Source organism: Chrysoperla carnea, chromosome 2 (assembly GCF_905475395.1).
Source record: "Chrysoperla carnea chromosome 2, inChrCarn1.1, whole genome shotgun sequence".
NCBI classification, from domain to species: Eukaryota; Metazoa; Arthropoda; class Insecta; order Neuroptera; family Chrysopidae; genus Chrysoperla; species Chrysoperla carnea.
In genome coordinates, this window is record NC_058338.1 from 6,448,467 (window position 1) to 6,466,790 (window position 18,324).

At 30.3% G+C, this 18,324-nt stretch overlaps 1 protein-coding gene across 2 annotated transcripts; it reads left to right on the plus strand.

Moving 5' to 3' along the window:
* The first annotated feature begins 5,162 nt into the window (after window positions 1-5,162).
* On the plus strand, window positions 5,163-14,283 carry LOC123292320. Of its 2 annotated transcripts, none has more exons than XM_044872931.1 (7): window positions 5,163-5,749; window positions 6,110-6,766; window positions 8,029-8,964; window positions 9,308-9,457; window positions 11,663-11,830; window positions 12,645-13,184; window positions 13,741-14,283. In XM_044872931.1, exons 1-7 carry the CDS (start codon window positions 5,170-5,172, stop codon window positions 14,091-14,093), a joined length of 3,384 nt encoding a protein of 1,127 aa, XP_044728866.1. In that variant the 5' UTR covers window positions 5,163-5,169; the 3' UTR covers window positions 14,094-14,283. The 2 variants fall into 2 exon arrangements, with proteins under 2 accessions (XP_044728866.1, XP_044728867.1); XM_044872932.1 differs by having other exon boundaries at window positions 12,645-13,176; window positions 13,763-14,283.
* Window positions 14,284-18,324: the final 4,041 nt, after the last annotated feature.

The following is an 18,324-nucleotide window of genomic DNA, read 5'->3' on the forward strand; positions in this document are numbered from 1 at the left end:
TCTCTATGACCACCAACTCCAAGCAACTACCCGTTGGAGCAATCAAGCACCCCTTGGTCTGCTGGTGACAGTAAGAGTTTGGTTACGGTGGATGGAAGTGAGTGATTGTGGGTGGAAAAATGTGGAAAAATATATATCTGTCCTTTTCTTACTCATGTAAACTTACGGAAATTTTTGGAATGATCTAGAAAGTTCCAAAATTTGTGTACCGGTCAAAATTGATTCGAAAATGATCTAGAAAGTTTGTTTAAACCGACAACTATAACCATGATCAACTTTAAACTGATCGCCGAGAGCTGTTAGCGCCATCTCTCGACGACCAATCTTAATGCTTTCAAACCGGAAAAAACCCTTCGGTCTCCCGGACCATTATGTGACATGACGTAGTTAACGTAGCCAAATGAGAGATGCTGTAGCTCACAAAAACTGTATATATAGCTTGCCAGTAATATGTCTATACATACGTACATCTAGTCTGTTCTCTTTAGCTAGGTGCTAGGTGCTGTATCCTAAATGAAAACAGAAAAGGATAGTCTAATAATAGTTTAAAAGCATACTCTTTTTTTCTTTGTTCATCGAAGTGTACTACACCGGAGTTAAACAGAACATACTCCAGTATATACATGTGCAAATACAATTAAATGATGAGAACGTTAAATTTCATGCGCATTACAAGCCGCCATCTGGCAGATATCCTATGCTCCTGGTCTGCTGCTGCTGTTGTTGTTACTGCATGAAAAACTCATTTTCCATCACATCTGTAGCTGTATGTATGTGTGTAACCCCTACGCTAGCGATGTAGAATATAGGATACAACCACCTCTCACCACATCATAATGCTTGTGCCTGTATATGCTGCTTGTTGGTTTCGGTGTAGCTATCCAGTGCTGCTGCTTCAAGGACATGTCGGGAATCTTCTCTCTCTCGCGTCTGTATCCACAAATATACATTTATATATAGAGGGTAGTTTACCCCAATACGGGGACATTCGTCTAAACCGAGATGGAGCAAATGTACCACCTTCTTGCAAAAATATAATTCTCTAATTCAATGAACGTGTCTTCCATATTTAGTCATCAACATCAGAATACTAACCAGGTCCCAGATTATTTATCCCTATCCCTATCCTTATCCTTATATATTATAAATGTTAAAGTAAGGATGTTTGTTTGTTTTTTTGCTATGCTTTCACGCGAAAACTAGTAAATGGATTTTAATGAAACTGTGCAACAATATAGCTCATACACCAGAATAACACATTGGCTATAATTTATAAAGATATATCTTTTTTTTAAATTAAATTTTAACTTTAAAAATTTAAAATAGAAAATATCAAACAATTCATGGCTACCTTTTCTGATATAATTAATTCTCATATTTTCTGATATACTCAATGAATTATGATTAGTTTAAACTTAAAAAAAATTGAAAACTGTGCATATTGCTGTGTAAAACAATTCCTTCGAGTGTTATAGAAGGGGGATAAGTGAGATCAAGAGAGATGGATGCTTTAAAGCGGTGGTATTTACTTTTCAGCCCAGTGAACCGGGCGGGTATCAAGCTAGTATATTATAAATGTGTAAGGAGTGATGTTTGTTTGTGTATTTGTTACGTTTTCACGATATACAATTCATGGCCACCTGTTCTGACACACTCAAGACTATTTTTTTGTTTACAAAAATTCATTATTCATTTTGTGGTTGAATTGTTAAAAAATTTTTAATATTATCAAGTTGTCATAGTGTCCGACAAATTTCCTGCTGCGTTTTTCCAGACCGATAACTTAAATATGACGTCAGCGAACTCATTTAAGAACGCAGCGAATTCGAAAAAAGTCGTAGAGAGGTAGGAGATTGGTAGACTCGGCAAAAGGAAGCGTGGTAGACTCACGAAATTTGAAGCATGAATTAATATAATTTTACAAAGTACCCTTTCTGTCCCACGTTTCTGTTTATAGACTTTTCCGTCAATGTGTCTTTCCTCATTTTCCAATGTCCATCAACTAGAATTCCGACCCTAGATACATTTTCTCCATATATATCTATATATATATATACAGCAAATGCATGGCAGAGAAAAGAGTGACTGTCGATTGTCGACACATACTGTAAATACCGATTTTAAACGAACCACTCTGAATGAGTATGACGATGATCATGGTGAAATTTATCACACATTATCTATCTTATGGTGCGATTCTGTTTGCGGCAACATGATTCTGAAACGGAAAAAAATATTTTTAGAAAACATCCCAAAAAAAAAAAACTATTTAAATTAAATACAACAAAATAAATATATATAATTAATATATAATGGCGGAATTAAACTGTAAATATAATAATAATAGTGCAGTTGTACAGTGGGTTTGTGTTTTATTAATAGAATACACTTAAAAAAATAAAAAGTGAAGTGCTCTCTCAAATATATATACATACAAACATCATTGTATACACAAATCAAGCTGCAGCGAAGTGATTAAAACTAAATTATCAAATTAATCAAAAATTATTTTTAAAAAATCCGAAAAATTGTGTTTAATCGCTTACAGGGAGTTTCAAAAATCATTAATCGGTGTATTTAATTATTTACAGTGTATCTAAAAAATAAAACAGTGTAATAAATCTTGTCTGGCGATGTTATTTTTTTATTTTATACGCATTACGTCAAAATTGATGATGAATAATTGAAATTTTCATTTATGTATATATATATATATAATATATCCATTTTGTGTATATAAATAAATGATAAAGGGGGGTACAATCCGGTAATTAATTATCTCGGAAAATATACTGCATTTAAATCGAAACACAATACACACGACTGCAAATCCTAAAGGTCAATGATATCTCATTGTGTCTCGATATGCCCGAACTATTTCGATAATATATACATATATATATATATATAAATTTATTATTTACTAGTTGTGCCCTGCGGCATAGTCACGTGAGGTTTTTAAGTGTTCAACTACCTATTAGAAATCGAAATCGAGAAAATACAAAAATCTTGCATGAAAAAGATTCTTAGTTTATAATTATAGCTTTTTTGCTATTCCCATATTTTTTTTTTTTATTAATAGAATTTTTAAATCGAAAATAATTTTAAGAAAAAAACTTTTGTTTTAATAAAAAAAAATTGCGGTATTTTACTAAAACTTTCCCCCGTAATTTTAGCGTAAAATCTGAATTAATAATGAACAAAGAGTAGTTTATATTAAAAATAGTGCTTCCCTGCGCCAACACCATTTTTTAAAATTGTATTTATTTGTATTGTATGTACAGGGTACAAAGAAAATACGCCTAAAGTTTATTGATAATTGTAGATCAAAGAGGCAGTTTGAAAAAGTTTCACAGAAAGCCAATTTCCTAGTCATACTAAAACCATATTATATTCGCAGCTTTGATCACTCGTAGCTCGAAAACTACTCCTTAAAAATGTTGTGGCCCTGAGAGAGCTTTTGATCAGAATGGTCCAAAGAATATTTGAGAGTGGGTTCGAAAAAGTTTCACAGAAAGCCATTTTCTTATCTAATCTTTGCAAGGTCCTTTGTTTCTTTTTTAGGATATATCGAAATCTTTCGGATAAGGAATGTCAAACACTAAATTTTGTTGACCAGAAACATTAAAAAAGTTAATGAATTCTTTTTTTTTTAAGTATTCTTTGAAAATTATTAGGAATCATATTTTTGAAGCACCTTGTAAACGATAAACAGAATCAATTAATTAATTTTATTGGTGTAGTGTTTATATTTATAGTTTTTTTTTTTAATAATAAATCGTGTTTACATCCTTTTCTTAAATTAATAGATTTCAATTTACTTAATTAATAAAACAACAACACAAAAAACTTTAATTAAATGAAAACGAAATTAAAATATCGAAATAATTATGAAGGAAGAAGAAATCATTATTAAAATAGAAAAACGATTAAAAATTAATTTGAACAATAATTTTAATAATCATTTATTAATCACGGTTAACGATTCCTATCATAATAATAATAATTATAATAATAATCCATCTTCCATTATTCTGGAATTGTATAGAAATATAATTTTATTAAAATTAATAATTAAACCAACAAAATCGTTCTCTTCCAATGCACTTGTATCTTAGTATATTTTTAAAAAAATAACAAAAAAAAAAAGCAACCGCACGATTTTATTATGGACAATAATTGTTAATTAACAGTGAGATCCATCCAGATTGGTTACAGGATCAAAAGTGGTTTTTAATATGATTTATTCAGAGAGAATATTCTATTAGGTGAGTAAGTGACGGATATTTATTTGGACTGATAAATTATTACAAATCCATCAAATCGATTAAAGCAGCATTGTGTTGAGTTAACACGGGTTGATCTAACACGAAATAGCTACCGCAATATTGCATTAACAAGGGTTGACGCGTCGACGTACTGCGGTTTTAAAAAACAATTTGTCAATCACAGTCCATTTCTTGTACTAGACCCGGCAAAATCCGTCATTGAGTATAATTAATTTTTGCAGGAAACATACTCCTGAACGTAAAAGTGTAGGTTGCCGGTGGTTAACCCGATTAAGATATTTTTTAAATTAATTTTTTTGTAACAAATAAGTAATATTGTCCCAAAGCCTTCGAAAACTTTGATCTAAGACATTTTTCTCGTAAAATTTGAAAAAACGTGATTTTTATGATTTTCATCCCCCAAAATTAGTTTAAACAATATCCTGCCAGGTTACCTAGAGACATGTTTTAAACGTGATCCTGCAAAACTTTTCCATGCGTAAAATTATTCATGCTCAACGACGGATTTTGTCGGATCTATACGTCTTAATGGTTTAAATTTCTCGCCTATTCTTGGTTAATATTAAGGCACTCTCACAAAATTTCGAACTAAAAACTATCAAAACTCAAAGGTGATATTCGAGATGAAAAATTAGCTTGTAGCTAATAAAATTATGCCTTACACTGTAAAAAAATTTGTTCGAAATTTATTGTTAGTGTCTCCAAGTCTATAAGTTAAAAATACGAATCAAAATTCTCTGATCACTGAACTTTCTAGGAAGCAAGATGCATGGATTGATTCAACTGATGAAAAAGCTTTCGATACAAAAAAGCTTTAAAAAATTTTAATAATATATTTATAAATATAATAAAATTAAAGCCAGCATAAGCTGGCATCTCCATGTCCACTGCCAAGCGTTTAGTATTGTCCTTTCGTGGACGAAATCAATCATCATATCAAAGTGGTGGTGCAGGTGGGTGTGCTCCCACCTCTAGTAATAGCAGACTGGTGAGTTCATCAGGTGGTGGCGTTATTACGCCAGATAGTACTCACGAATTAGATGAAATCGCTATCGTTTCAAGTAATGCTGATCCGTGTCATGTTAAATATGGTAGTGGACCATTATTAGTGAATGGACCTCGTTTAGTTCCTGGTATAATAACATCATCACGTGGTACATCACATGGTGCTAATAGTGTTGGACATCATTCACCAGATCAAATACGAAATACATGTTTTGGTGATAGTAGCGGCCGATTAGATGCAAATAGTTCAAGTATATTAATATCGTCATCGCCACCGATCCGACGTAGTGCATTAAATGATTCATCACAGCATCAACATCATATAAATAATCATCCTGGAACACATTCTAGACCACACCATCACCATCACTACCAATATTTCCATAATTCGACAAAACATAGTTGTGAAACAATTGCCAGAGGAATTAAATCTGTATCACGTCAAAGTTTATTAGGTAAGTTAAGTCAAACTTTAATATCTTACATCTGTCTCGATGGAGGGACAAAGACCACCGAAGAATGTGGCAGAACTTTCTGAAAAAGATTCTTTCTGTAGTCATTTTGCAAGGAAATTTCGGAAAATTAACACTCTCCTTTTTACGAATGACAGTGAAATTTCGGATACAAAAATCAATTATTACAATTGATTCAATCAAAATGTTTCTTTGATAAATTGTTTGCAATGTAAAGGCAATGTTAAATCCAAGTTTTCGACCTTGGAAATGGCCGGGTGATGACGAAAACTGTTTACCCGTGAAGGCACGAAGTTCTTTTTTGTGCGAAGTAAATAAGAAAATTTATTTTTTTTATTATAGATTTAGTAAGTGGTAAACTTGGAATGAGCAAATCGACACGACAATTAGTATCTAGTCAAAATTACCTACATCACTACACAAGCCGTGATAGTTTAAATTATTCGGCGGGTGCACCAACCTCATATGCAGATGATAACATAACGACAACGTTCAACGAACCCTCCCATTATCTGCACCATGGTGATACCACATGCACGACCACCAATCAAATACAACGTTTACATGCTGTCTCGAATGCAGCTAGTGAATTAGATTTATCCCGAAAAACTCGTCGGCGTGATTTACGCGGACGCTTAAAATTACCTTCAGGAGCAGCAGCAGCATTGGCTGCAGCATCAAGTGGCGGTGATGCACCATTATTAGGACCACCATGGCGTTCTGGATACGATTGTAGTTCAATGTCCGCGGGTGGAACAAATGTACAATCAACGAATCATTTAAATTCAACGGCATCGAGTTGTAATGGTACGGAAAGTCGATATGGATTCCGGCGTGGTGAAACATATCATTCTAGATTTCGTACGGGTGCACCAAATTGGTCATTTGTGTTTGATCCGGCTGGACGATTATGTTACTATTGGTCAATGGTTGTATCGTTAGCATTTTTATATAATTTTTGGGTGATTATTTATCGATTTGCATTTCAAGAAATTAATGGTAAGTTAATACGACTTTTACACGAAGAAAAACTGAAAAAATCAGAGAAAAAATTACTATTCATTATTCGTTAAGCTAAGATACTTTAAGGTTCGCTCTTTTAGTCTGCATAACGCTCGGTATTGAATAATCTCATATCACAATACCAAATTGATCTGAAGAAGCTTATCTGCCACAAGAAAGTACATATTAAATACCTCATTCATCGGGGTTTCTTTTTCTTTAAAAAAGATGATTGTCTTAAAGTTACTCCAGGTAGATGAGTAGTCGACTAAGTAACATTTCCATAATTTGGAAACTTTGAAGACCATGATGCTTAAGTACCAAACTTTTAATCAATTTCAGAGACCTCTGATAGATTCCTGTTAGGAATCTTGCTTTTTTAATACTAACTTCGCCAGATTTCTGTAGTTTTCTCGGAGCGACTATTAATCTGTTACTTAAGAACACTAAACTACAAAGTTTATACCTATAAAAAGTTGGGAAAATTATTGCAATTATAAAAGACTAGGGAAGAAATATAGGTAAGCAAAAAAAGACTAGGCACAGCAAATTAAAATGTACAATGAAGCAGGTATCTTTTGTCTTTTCATTTAATGAAAAAATCATTTTTTTTATTCGTGACGCTAACATCTTAGCGTTAATGTCCCTTACATGGACCGTTTCATTTACCGAGTAGTTACAATTTATTATTTATTAGCAATATTTATCTTCATTTATCATTCCGCTTATCTGACATCAGATTCGTAGACCTTGATAACCGTTTTGGCGATAAATATTTAGTTTTCCGTTTTTGTGCACAAAAAGTGGAATTTTTAGTCAAAAATTGCATGATTTTTGGAATACTTGACTGAATTAGTGTAATCTGACATTGGATTCGTATTCAGTGACCAAAAATACCTTCTAAATGGCAGTTTTAAGCCAAAATAAGCATTTCAACTAAAACTTAGGCGTCATATGCCCCTCTACTGGGCCCAATGCCCTTTTCTGTCTAGGTTAAGTTGGCTGAATGTTCCTTGGGGTCGTATAGACACGTTACAAAAATTTTCATTCAAATCGGTGCTGTTTCCCCACTTTTTAACTTTTGATCCTTTTTTCTGGCTTATTAATTGTATTGATTAAAACATTTGCACAACTAAGAAACACATTCCACCAGGTTTTACTAAAAACTGAACGGTTTATTTCCTTTTTGCCTAATCTGTTACATTTTTTTGATTGTACTAAATATGATTAATCATGATTGAAATTTATTATTTTTGTAGGTGAAACACTTGCAGTATGGTTCTCCTTAGATTACCTATCAGATTTTTTATATTTAGCTGATATTGTATTCCATTTTCGTACCGGATATTTAGAAGATGGTGTCCTTCAAACCGATAGTACCAAATTACGGCATCATTACATGAATTCCACAACATTTTACATAGATTGTTTATGTTTATTACCGTTAGACTTTTTATACTTGTCAATTGGTTTCAATTCAATTTTACGATCATTTCGCTTAGTGAAAATTTACCGTTTCTGGGCGTTTATGGATCGTACAGAACGTCATACAAATTATCCGAATTTATTTCGTTCGACAAGTTTAATACATTATTTATTAGTGATATTCCATTGGAATGGTTGTTTATATCATATAATCTATAAGAATAATGGTTTTGGATCAAAAGATTGGGTATTCCGTGATTCGGAGAGTGCCGATGTTGTTAAACAGTATTTACAAAGTTATTATTGGTGTACGCTAGCGTTAACAACAATTGGTGATTTACCGCGACCACGTAGCAAAGGCGAATATTTATTTGTAATTTTACAATTATTGTTTGGTTTAATGTTATTCGCTACGGTTTTGGGACATGTTGCGAATATCGTTACTTCCGTATCGGCAGCTCGAAAAGAATTTCAAGCAAAGTTAGATGGTGTAAAAACGTACATGCGTATGAGACGTGTTCCAAATCATTTACAAGTGAAAGTGATTAAATGGTTTGATTATTTATGGTTAACACAGAAATGTTCAGACGAGGAAAAAGCTGTATCATGTTTACCGGATAAATTGAAAGCGGAAATTGCGATAAATGTACATTTGGATACGTTGAAACGAGTGGAAATCTTTCAAAATACAGAAGCAGGATTTTTATGTGAACTTGTTTTACGACTGCGTCCAGTATTGTTTTCACCAGGGGATTATATTTGTCGAAAAGGTACGCTTTTATTCAGTGTTCATTTCTTACTTTTGGAAACGCGGTTTCATATTCTGTCTCCAAAAAAAAATTTTGCAAAAAGGAAAAGTCTTCGATTTAGATAAAAATCCTTTGTTTTATTTCCTTAGAGTATTTTACCCAAATAAAACAAAAATCGAATCCCTATGAACGATTTATTTCTAATGTATTGAAGGAATCGTTTACGTTCGATTATATTCCGGAACTATATTTACGCTCTGGTATCATAAAAAACATCAATAATAATTAAAAGACTTTGACGTTTTATAGAATTTAGTAAACAATTATAACTAATAAAATATGTTTTATCTTTTTTTTTGATTAGGCGAAGTTGGAAAAGAAATGTATATAGTAAATCGTGGACGTTTACAAGTTGTGGCAGATAATGGTAAAACCGTTTTGGCAACGTTAAAAGCTGGCAGTTATTTTGGTGAGATCAGCATATTAAACATGGGAACCGCAGGTAAACATCTTGGTAAATATCCAAACAAACAACATCGTCCGAACTCGATCGAATCCGAGAATGATTCATTTTATATCTCAATCATTTTTATATATATTTTTTTATTTGTTTCATAAAAGTAACGTTTTTTTTTTATAATACTGTTTTTTAACTGTTGTTTGAAGTTAAAGTTAATTTTCTTTGAAGTTTTTCTCATTCTTATTTCGTTCATTTTGAATATTGCATCGATCGCATTGTGCACATTTTGGAATGCATGATTTGAGAAGCATATTGTTTTGAGCAAGATGACTTTTGAATTTTGTATGTTTGTCTTTCTCACACACATTCAATATTTCTTGTTCATTTTCACAAGTTACATTTTCAATCCTAACCACCCATTTTACTATAAACTATTATAGGGTGTCACGAAAATCGATGTTCATCGATCGATTAAGAGATGAGATATCGCCAAAAATCGATCCTAGGACTCGATTTTTTCAAAATCTACCAGCCCAATCGTCAAATGAACTCGATTTTTGAATTTTTTGGGTCAAAATTACCTTATAAACTAAGTTTTATCGAATTCTGAAACAGAAAAATTTTTTTGATTTTTTTCGATTTTTTCCAAGGGGTACCCCTTCAAAAAATTGCAAAAAATCCAAAAAATTTTTTTGTTTCGGAATTTCATGAAACAAAGTTTCTAAGGTATAATTGACCCAAGAAATTCAAAAATCGGGTACATTTAGCGATTGGGAGGATAATTTTTGAGATATCGCCAAAAATCGATCCCATTACTCGTTTTTTTCAAAATCTACTAGCCTAATCGTCAAATGAACTCGATTTTTGAATTTTTTGGGTCAAAATTACCTTATAAACTAAGTTTTATCGAATTCTGAAACAGAAAAATTTTTTTGATTTTTTTCGATTTTTTCCAAGGGGTACCCCTTCAAAAAATTGCAAAAAATCCAAAAAATTTTTTTGTTTCGGAATTTCATGAAACAAAGTTTCTAAGGTATAATTGACCCAAGAAATTCAAAAATCGGGTACATTTAGCGATTGGGAGGATAATTTTTGAGATATCGCCAAAAATCGATCCCATTACTCGTTTTTTTCAAAATCTACTAGCCTAATCGTCAAATAACCTCGATTTTTGAATTATTTGAGTCAAAATTACCCTTATAACTGAGTTTTATCGAATTCTGAAACAGAATTTTTTTTTTTTGATATTTTCGATTTTTTTTTGTTCAAAAAATTTCGAAAAAATTTTAGGCTCCGATTTTGATAAAACTCATAAAACTCATAGAGGTAATTTTGACCAAAGATGCAAAAATCAGATTCATTTGGTGATTGGATACATAGAGTTAGAAATATCGCCCAAAAACCGCATACAGGGATCGACTTCTCGGATCTATTTCAGATAATTTGAACCACTAGAATTCGGCCGCCATTCTCTACAAGGATTTCTCCCACAAAGGATGTGTTATGAGTTCCCGAATGTTTTTCAAATTATAATCAAATTTGATGGCTTATTGATAAATGGTAAAAAAAAATGGTAGAAAAAATTGGAATTAATGAAAACGGGTTCACTTTCTGTTTAATTTCGATTGGCTTTTAAAAAAGATAAGAACAAGTATTGTCATCTGGTAGTTGACAGTGGAACTACAGGAAACTGATCCAATTTTTGTTTTAGTTAGTACAAATTATTATCGACAGTTGCCATTTGCGGGCTCAAACTACCAGTTAGCAATAAAAAAGCTGTTTTGTATTTAAAATTTTATCTCTCGCAATAAAGCCAACTCGTTTCCTGAAAATTAGCCACCAAATATCGCAATATCTTGCCTTTTCGTTGACACCCATGTATATTTACTATATTCACAGATATCTGTATTAAATCTAGATTGCTTAACAGTAATTGAAAAATTTTATTGAAGCTAATTTTAATTTAGTATGGAAATCTTTTTGGAAAAAACTTCTGTGCATTTAATAATCATTTTCGTATACTTTACTAATTAAAAAAAGAATTAATTATTTACTTTATTACTTGTAATTTAATTACGTTTGAATATTCTTTGCCCGAGTATTTAAAGTTCGTTTGTTTATTGCGCATAAATATAAAAGAGTTTAAACTTTTTGATTGTACATGTTGTTGCTTAATTAATTTTGAATTTGAATTAAATTATTTCTGGATTAAATTTTAATTGATTTAAATTAAAATATATGTTTAATAAATTTTTAAAGGAAATCGTCGTACAGCAAGTGTTCGATCTGTTGGCTACAGCGATTTATTTGTATTAAGTAAAAAAGATATGTGGGATGTATTAAAAGAATATCCAGCCGCTCGTGTACGATTAGAAGCGATTGCTGTTAAACGATTAGAGAAATATAAACGAGCACCATTAGAAAAAGGTAATGTGTAATTTTTTTATATATACCTTTAAATACTTCTTCCCCCCTGCCCCACCAATTTCTCTTACCAACGAAATTTTTGCATGCATCGCGGTCGGTATATGGGAACGAACTCTATCCTTTAACGTTTATCCTTTGAATCTAGCACTGCCACTCTTCTATTTTTTAATAATAAATAATGTAAAATTTCAACTTCTCACAAGCACTATATTCTACCTTTAATATTAAAAACGAAAAAAGTTTTTCTACAATAAAACTAAAAGTGGTTTTATAGTCCAGTTAATAAGCCGGGAAAAAATGTTGAAAGTGGGGAAACAGCACCGATTTTAATAAAACTTTTTAACGTGTTTATAGGACCCTATGGAACATTCAGCCATCTTAACCAAATCAGAAAAGGGTGTAGGGTCCCAACGGAGAGCATATGAAGTCCAAATTTTTTTGAAATGTTTATTTTGGCTTAAAATTGTCATCCAGTAGGTATTTTTAGTTGCTGTATACGAATCTCGGCACAATTTTTGGAATATGTGACTAAATTCATGTAATCTGACATCGAATTCGAATTCAGCGACCAAAAATATCTATTAAATGAAAATTTTAAGCCAAAATTAGTATTTCAAAAAAATTTGAACTATATATGCTCCTCGCTGGGCCCTATGTCCTCTTCTGAATGTTCCTTGGGGTCCTAGAAACACGTTACAAGAAGTTTCATTAAAATCGGTGCTGTTTCTCCACTTTTTCTATGCATCCCGGCTTACGTATTCGACTATTATTCCATTTGAAGTGGGTTTTACCAACGTTTCGTTTATATTTTTAGCTGCAATGGGTCGCAGTCAATCAACACCTGGTTTAATCGAATCTCGCGGTCGTATACCGTTAGAAGAAATGTGGATCCCTCCGATACACACCGTTCCCACGTTACCATCTAGCGGTGGTGGTACAGCACCGCCATCTTATCAACATAGTCAACATTCATCGATGTTCTCACCGATGGAAATGTTGGATAATAATATCCTAGATGATGATGTCATCAGCTATCATCGGTATAGTGGTGGTGCAGGGGGTGCAGGTGGTACTGGAGGTGGTGGTGCAACAACAACATCGGGCGGTGTAGTTGGACCATCAGATAGTCCAATCAGTGTAGCTAGTAGTGGTGCATTTAGTTCAATACATCATCATCATCATCACCATCATCAGAGGCATGGACGTCAAGGAAGTTGTCCTGGTGGTGTGCCTGGTACACCAGGTTCAATTAGTATACCACCATCATCCATACGTTGTGATAGTATTACGGGTTTATCGGATGGACAATCATTAGGTGGGGGTGGGGATGGCACTACACCTTTACTCTTATTAGGTTATTACTAACTAATATGTGTATTTGTATATACAGGGTGATTTTTAAAGAACCTTGGAAAACTCTACTACGAGATTAAGCTCATCATGACAAACAAAAAACGTCTTTGCTAAATTTCGATCCTATGCCTAATTTCTGAGATATTCAAAGATATCTTTCATCCAATGAAAAACCACTCAGGAAGCGAGTAATCAAATGTTATTTTATATTCAGTTGCAGAATAATATTTTATCAAGGCTGTACAATTTTGATCATTGTAAATGTTACAAATGAGTAGATTTTCCAACTTTCATTTAGCTATAACATGAAATCCTGTCATTTTCATGACGTGTAGCCATGGAAACTTTTCTTTAGAATGACTTAAACTATCATTTTCCAAAATTTGAAAAAGTTTGACAGAAATTCAGATTACATCTAATTTGTGCGAGGTCTTTTGGTAAAGATAGCCTTAATCTCGTACTACACTTATCCAAGGTCAATTAAAGATCACCCTCATAGATTATTGCAGAAAATTCTTGATGTGATCTATAAGCACGATCAAAATTTAATTTTCTAGGTACAAGTATCGGTGGTGCTAGTGGTTCACATGAAGCGCTTGAAGCCGAAATCAAACGTTTACAAGAAAAACTGCACATAGTTGAAACGGAGAATGCAGCAATGAGTATGAAACTATCGAATCAACAATGGGATCTAGAAACACGTATCGCTGATATTGAAATGCATATTTGTAGTGGGGGTGTTGGTGCTAGCACCCAACATTTAAATGGTAATAGTAATGATAACAGTGGTAATAGTAATAATGGTAATGGCAATGGTAATAATGATAATAATGGTGGTGATGATCAAGCATGTACATCATCCACATCCAGTTTAGATGAACATGAACGTAATAAAGAATCTGTCATTTAACAACACCCCCCACTACCATACAATGTTACATACAATGTTGGTAGTCAATTTAAACATTATTATACACGAGCACAATCAACAACAACAACAACAACAACAATTGTATGTCATTATATTATTTAAATTTCGAGAACATCCCAACAAACAACACACAAACACCGGAATCCGAATCCAAATACAACATCACCGAATCGAATTCATTATTTATTAAAAAAATATAATTAATTTATTTATCTAATTCTAAACTGATAAACAAATTAAAACACTTTTTAAATATCGAAAAAATCATTCATCATCTAAATTGGCTCGTTCATGCTCGTTTTTAACTGTTTTATTTTTATTTGCAACTCGCCAACTGGCGATAATAGTTCGTACTAATTAAAATTAAAAGAAAACCCGTATTCATTAGCTGTAATTTCGACTACCAGATGGCAATACTTGTACTTTAAAGGCCAATTAAAATATTCGAATTTAAATCAGATAAATCCCGCCAACTGGCGATCAAAATCTATACTATTAAACAAGAAATGAACCGCTTTTTCAGTGGTTCCAATTTAGACCAACGAAAGTACACGAACTTGCTCGAAAAGTTATATTTTTTTGCTTATACCTTTACTCTCGTGATGAGAAAAATTCTCACAATTTCTGAAGGACTTGAAAAAAATATATTTTTTAAAACTTTAGATAGGTTGAACAAAATCTAAAAAATTAATAATTTGAAAAAAGATAAAGTTGCATGAAGAAAGAAAAAGTTGCAATCACATATACAATTTGAAAAATAAAAGTTCTTTGAGTATGATTTAAGCCGACCGTGAGCAAAATGCTCATAACGTGAGTGCTGACCTGTAATTATACTTCGTCTAGTAACATTGATTATAAATCTATTCCGTGTTTTTTTTTTTTTTTTTTTTTTTTTTATAAGCGAGCTCATTTAGTTTTATAAATAAAACTTAATAAAAAAAAAATTTTAATATGCCTTCTTTTAAAATTAAAATTAAAACAGATAATAAACGAAAAATTTAATAAAATATAAATTTAAAAACACTTTTAAAATATTAAAATAAAAAAATTTAATTCTTTCCAATCTAAATTTATAAGAATTTAATAATTATTATTGATAATAATAATAACAATTAATAAAAAAAATTTTCTATACAACAATTAGATATTAAAATATTAATTAAAATATTTTTTAATAAAATATTTAGATAAATAAATAAATTAAAATATATTACCAAAAAAAAAAATCAATTTATTACTATCCTTAAAATATATATATATTTCATTTGTTTATATAACAGTTCAATTATTTCAACAACAAAAAAACGAAAAAGTAAAAAGTGATTTAAAAATAAGTGATTAAATTTTAAAAAACTGACAGAAAATCAAATATGTAGCCAAAACATTGTGTACTGTTACCTAAAAAAAAACCACAATAGTTAACATACCTAATTAATTAAAATTAATTAATAAATAATATTAATGTTTATTAAATTAAAAAATAAATGTATTTGTTAAGTATATTCATAACATTTATGTGAAACACACTTAAAATTATAATATTGGTATCTACTTTATCGATCTCATTTTCTTTTTAATATTATTTTTAATTTATTTGTTACTTTAAAAAAAAATAAATAAACATTAACTAAAAATATTTCCAAAAAAAATATATTTCTCTTTTTATAAATTAAAATTTTTTTTAATTAATTTTATTTTAATTAAAAATATCTATTATTGCAGATGTCTGTTTTATCTACATTAAATTTTATTGTATTTTTAGACATCTAGCATGTAAAATAATTGGTTTTCGTATTGAGTACAAGTGGTATTATGGGATTTTAATCTATCTAGCGATATAAAAAGGACTATAGGTGTTAGTTCGCATAGATTTATAATATTTAACGGAAATGCATCGCAATTTTATAACAGACTAAGGGAGCAATGACTATGGCACAGCATATTACAATGTATAATAAAATGTAAAAAAAGGCATCTTTTGTCTTTTCATTCAATGAAAAAATCAGTCTAACAAGTATGGATGACTTCTTTTTCGTGGCGCTTACATTTTAGGAGTTAAAATCGAATAATTCTTTTTCCAAACAAAAGTGATCATATTTATTGTTTATTGTTTAATTTTTAATTAAAGTGGAAAATTTCTATAAATTTTCTTAACTAATTTAGAGTTTATAACGCTTAGACATATTCATGATAGAAACAAAATTTTGTAATAGATAGTAGTTAGTCTATTTTCATCTGTCTGTCCATCTACATGAGCTCACAAACTCCAAAACAAGAACGGATATCGAGCAAAAATTTTTAAAGCATGTTTTAAAAAATTGAATAAAATCAGTTAATTAGAATGTTTAAAATTTTTGCAAACTACAAATTTCAGCCCGACTCGCACATAATACCACTTTTACACGTACCATTTTTGAATTCTATTTGTTTAAATCGAACTATAAAAATGAATGTCATAAATTAACGAATATGTGTATATGTTATTTATGTGCGAACAAAAAAAAATTGTTTAAAAGATATTTAAAGTCGATACAGATAATCAATAAAATCATAATTAATATTTATTTATTTAAAACAAGAACAAATAAAATTAAAATATTCATAATTAATATAGGTTTGATGAACTGATAAAACACATCAAAAATGTCACACACACCTATACTACACTGCCAATGTTATTAAATCAATTTCACATAATTTTAATTAATGCATTTAACAGAAAAAATAAATAAAAAATAGTGAAATAAAATTGAATTTTAAACATATTTATTTAATTATTTTTAATATTTATTTTATAAATTATTACTTTTCATTAATTTATAAGTGATTTTTTCTTAATACAGAATTTAGAAATAGGTCAGTCATAGTGTTTAGAATCATTGATAAATAAGTGGTGCTGAATAAAGTGTCTTGGGTTCAAATCCCAGTGATGGCATTTCTTCAATAATATGTTTTTTTTTTTAATTTATTTATTTTTTGTTAAAATATTTAAAATTATGATGTGAATCTAAATCTATGCGAAATGTTATCTTTGAATGATTCATTTTTAATCGAATTTTAAACGAACAGTGAAAACTTGCAGAGAAATCGTAATATGTGGCAAAATTTTGTTAAATGCTTGATTATTCCTATGTTTTTGAGGTTGTTGCTCACATATCTGGAGCACAAAGACAAAAGTTGTAATTGAATAACTGTCTTCTACATAAAAATAAACCTTTCTAATTTTATTTTGTTTAAAACTGGCTGGAACTGGCTTCGAATCTGAAACAATCTTAATATTATTTTTTAATTATATCCTTCTAAGATTAAATATCAATATTTATAATTTTCAAAATAATTCAGAAAAAAAAATTCGAATTAATTAACTCTCATACATTTAGAAAGCATCCTCGAAACATAGATCAATTAAAAAATTGTAAAAAATCGAAATAATTACAATAAGCAAAGCACTCTGTCACAGATTATTTAAAAAAAAGAAAAACAAAAACCCATTTGAAAAAGTTATTAATTATTATATATCTCATTTACAATTAGATATTTATATAAAAAAAAAATTATAAAAATTACTAAAAAAAAATAATTACAAAAAAATATTACACCTGCTTTAATAGAAATGTTTAATTAATTACTAATTGTTATTTAAAAACTCGACGTTATACGAAAATTCTATATATTATTATTTATTAAATTATATAAAAATGTATAAAAAAAAATTTATTGAAAAAAATATTGACGGACGCACAGACTTATTGAGACGAATTGTTTAACGCAGAAATATTTCATTGATAATAATACAAAAAACTTCTTGTCATTTTAGAATTCGGTGAGAAGTATGATAGGCTTCAATGCAATATGGCGTTTTTTTAGTGTTAAAGCCACTCCAAATATACGAGTTCATAGTTTTTCGCACTTCCAATCTCGGTATTTTACAACACATTTAGGTACTAGGGAAAACCGAATCCATGTAGTTTCGTAAATATTCGATTATTCGATTTTGACCTTCTCCTTTCTCTAAATATTCAGCTTACAGTTTTCTCAAACAATAGGGGTTGAATTATAATAGAGAAGTTGCATTGTTTTTTATTTTTTTTTTTTTTTTTTTCGAAATTTTTTCTAAACTATAAATTCAAATGGCAGTGACGCCATCACCTCGTTTTCGTAACGCCATCGCACGGAGAAATGATAATATAATATGAATAATGATAAATGG